This window comes from Argiope bruennichi, chromosome 6 (assembly GCF_947563725.1).
Source record: "Argiope bruennichi chromosome 6, qqArgBrue1.1, whole genome shotgun sequence".
NCBI lineage: Eukaryota > Metazoa > Arthropoda > Arachnida > Araneae > Araneidae > Argiope > Argiope bruennichi.
Window position 1 is genome coordinate 126,878,247 of NC_079156.1, and position 4,074 is coordinate 126,882,320.

Sequence of the window (4,074 nt, forward strand, 5' to 3'; positions counted from 1 at the left end):
ACCCATGTCTCTAACATATGTAGTTTACGAGATATAACGAAATCCATCTGTGCATGCGCAGTAGATGACTCCATGGGGGGGGGTCTTCTATAGCCCCGTAGGATTATTATGAAAAAAAAAACTTATGTTTCTAACATACGTAGTTTACAAGATATAACGAAAACCATTTGCGTATGCGCACTAGATAAATTCATAGGGTGGTCTTCTACAGTCCGATAAAACCAAGAACTCCCATACTGTGATGTCAAGAGACTATTAGCGTGTCGTGTTTTAACTTGGCAAAAAACGTGGGATTTATTGACCCACAATAAATTGCACTCTGTCATGCCGTCCATTGCTATGTGGCCACCTCTTCCTATCCGTGAGGTAGATGTCAAGCTAACACGCCTCCGTATAGGATATACGCGCTATACTGACAAACATACACAAACATCTTTGGCGAAAGGGCACCAATGTGTCTGACGTGTCATGTTGATTTAAGTATTAAGCATGTTTTAATTGAATGTTCTGCCTGCAATTGCTATCGTGTCAGCTTTTTCAATATATCATCCGTAACTCTAATCGACTTGGTGGGTGAGAAATACCACCCAAATATTTTTACATTTTTAAAAGCAATTCATCTTTTTACTTGCATCTAACTGCCTTTCAACCTTTTATCGTCTGTTATTGTATTTTTATGGAGTTGTATCATTAACATCACACTTTTACCGTTTCATAATTATTTTCTTTCTGTGGTTCATAAATTTTAAAATTTTATTAGTTGATTGCTACATCGCTTATACTATATACAGTTTATCTTAGTTGGTATTAATTTATAATTGATTGATTCAGTTCATATTAATGTGCTCTTAAATTAAACCATATGACTGGCGCAGTATGGCCTCACATGGCTCTAGTGCCAATAAACCATACCTACCTACAGTCCCATAGGATTACTATGGTGAAAACCCATTGTCTCTAACATATATAGTTTACGAGATATAACGAAAACTATCTGCGCATGCGCAGCAGATGACTCCATGGGATCTTCTATAGCCCCGTAGGATTACTATGGCGAAAATCTTATTTCTCTCATCAACCTTTTATAAACGCATCTGCTTTCATAGAAGCATACATAATAATAATGCAATACAAATAAAAGGAGGTGGTATGTAATAGATGAAGATGAATATTTCCATTTATGTTTTATTCATTGCCTACACGATTTCGAGATTCAATTATTCAAAACACCGTAACGAAAACAACATCATGTTCTCACATGATGAAAAAAAAAAATGTCCAAATAGTTAAAGCTGAAAGGATTGAAGAAAAACAAATTTTTCCGTATATTATTTTACTGATGTTACATTTCTACTCAGACCCATTACAAAATAACCCTTCATACACAATATGAACAATAAAACAAGTTTTAGAAGAAAATAATCATAAATATGCACTGAATTTTTTTTATCGGCAGCAAATAAAAGAGGAAATTTAATCGTTCCTTATGGGTTATGAGAAGCATAAACAAAAAATCCTAATTTGATCATAGCATAAAAAATTTAATTAAAAATTTTTTAAGAGAATCTCATTATATTTTAAACCATTTCTTACTTATTAATGTAGTTTAAAGTATGAACTCATAGAAGAGGTTTTTAATAAACTGAGATGGAACAGTAAATTTTTAATTCATAGGCATGCATACTTCTATTTTAAATTCTTACCCTTTTTTTTTCCTTCTTATCTTATTATATCTTCTTTCACATAATTACACTTCTTAAAACTTTCAATTGTTCAAATGTTTAATGAAAATACACTCAAAGTAATAAATTCGAATCAACAGCAGACCTCAGGGTAAAAAAGTCTTCCCTTACCCATGTCTTCTTCCGTAACTCTATTCAAATACGAGGCTTTCTAAATCATATTTTTTATTCTAATTAAATTGGTTTGAAGAGTAAGGTAAATCAAAAGATATCACAGATAATTACATAAAGTGAAGACTGATTTTAAATATCAGGTCTCGCATTCTTCACTAGAATCCTCTAGTGTTTCAATTTAAGAAAAGGTGCTCTAGCATGTTATTTAAGAAAGAATCAATTCAAGAAGTGAAGAGAGTTCTTCTCTTCAATAACAATTTATTTAAAAATTTTTTATCAGACAGGACTTTATCTAAATGAAAATAATGAATCAATACCATTGCAACGTTGCGGCAATACAATGACACACCGTGAGAATCACCCTTGCTTCATTCACAATAAATTTGAGTCAACGTATTTGCCCCAACTGCCAGTAGAATCGGATGAAAACTTTCATGAAGTAAAAGACAAACCTACGAAAAATTCAAATGACATTTCTCGCTGTTTAAGGCGAGATGCCCGACAAAACGAAAGTAAAAAATCTAAATTCTTGAATTTGCATCCTTTACAAAATAATGAAAAAGATAAAGAGCTTTCCTCAAAGGAAAACAGAAGTAACACTTTTCCAGAAAATTCCAGTAATCAGCAACCAAGGAATTCTTCCGACAATTCATATTTTTATCCCATTTCGAATGCTCAGGTGATTGATGTTCAAACTCATGAAAATGCAACGTGCATTACTTCTTCAGAAAGTGTTGAATCCAGTTACACACCTGAAAACGACCATCGTGAAACTGATGAAAAAATCCTGATTGTCTCTGGATCAGGTAGTGTTGACATACAAAAACAATAAGTATCAGATCTTTTCCATAAAACAGCTGATGAAGAAAGTAAAGCGTTTCTTGAAAACAGCAAATGGAAAGCTTTGAATAACGATAAAAATAATTTTACGAATTCTCTAGAATATGTTATCAGACAAGATCGTTCACATGATAATAAAATTTCTGGACGTACAAATCTGATTTTGCAGCTTGATCTCCCACCTGGAAGTACGGAGCTAGACAATGGCATAATCCTTATGTCAGGGAATGTAATGGATGAACATATTTCACTTGAAACGAATTCTAAGCCTCACAGTGAGAACGATAAAAGGTTTATCAACGTTGAAGAACCATTCTCTAAAAAGGAAGATGACAATGCTGTGGCTGGATTTTCCGGATTCTGTTCTTGTAAGAAGAAATTTCCTAAGACCTACCGTAGGAAAGATACTCTAAAAACTAATTATCAAACACACACTGGCAACAAACTCTTGGAGTGCGATATGTGTGAGAAAGACTTCTCTCGGAAATCACATCTCGACCGACATTACAGGACCCACACTGGCGAAAAGCCGTATGTATGTAATATATGCGGAAAAGAATGCAGTCAGAAGACAAATCTCATCACTCATCATCAAACACACTTAGGTGACAAGCCTTTTATGTGGGATATCTGCAATAAAAGTTTTGCTCATAAGGGTTATCTTAATATACATTTTAGGACGCACACTGGAGTAAAGCCTTATAAATGTCCAGCTTGTGAAATGTCGTTCATTAACAGCAGCAACTGCAAAAAGCATTACAGGAATAAGCACGAATGAAATTATTTTGCAAAGTAGATAAATGTTTTTTTTTTTTTTTTATCTAGTATGAAAGTACTTCGAATTCTTCATTGAGTTAAAAAATTGTCATTGTTGTAATTTTACTATTTGGACGAAGCATGTTTTTAGATTTTAAATATACAATTCTATGAATTTTTAATTGATTACTGACGATGAAAATATGTTTTTCTGGTCTATTTTCTTTTTATTTAAGTATTTATAGTTTGGGATTTTGTACTTTTTTAGTAGTTTATAATCCTAGTCATTTAAATCCTAGTGAGTTCAAAACAAATATGCAGGTTCCATGTGCCTTTCAATAAAACAATCGTTTTTCCTTACTTTGGCTTTATTTCATTAATTAAATATTTCCAAATGTAATCTTGTTCACTTTTAATATTCTGTTTCTCACGAGTATTTGAGCAAATATTTAAAGCTAACTAAAGACCGTTTTTAAATAATGGTAAGTGTTACGATATTTTAACTGAAAATACTTAGGTTCGCTTAATAATTGAAATAATCGACCGCACCATTGTGATTTTGAGTTGGTGTAAGCATTTTTCAACTTGATGTTTCATTAAAAAAATGACTTTGTATTTTTCC

The 4,074-nt window shown here is 32.5% G+C and overlaps 1 protein-coding gene across 1 annotated transcript; it reads left to right on the forward strand.

Annotated features, from left to right (window-relative positions):
- The first annotated feature begins 324 nt into the window (after positions 1-324).
- LOC129972006 (zinc finger protein 182-like) lies at positions 325-3,474 on the forward strand. Its single transcript, XM_056085987.1, has 3 exons — positions 325-366; positions 2,536-2,662; positions 2,798-3,474. The coding sequence occupies exons 1-3, from the start codon at positions 325-327 to the stop codon at positions 3,472-3,474; spliced, it is 846 nt and encodes a 281-aa protein (XP_055941962.1).
- The last annotated feature ends 600 nt before the right edge of the window (positions 3,475-4,074 follow it).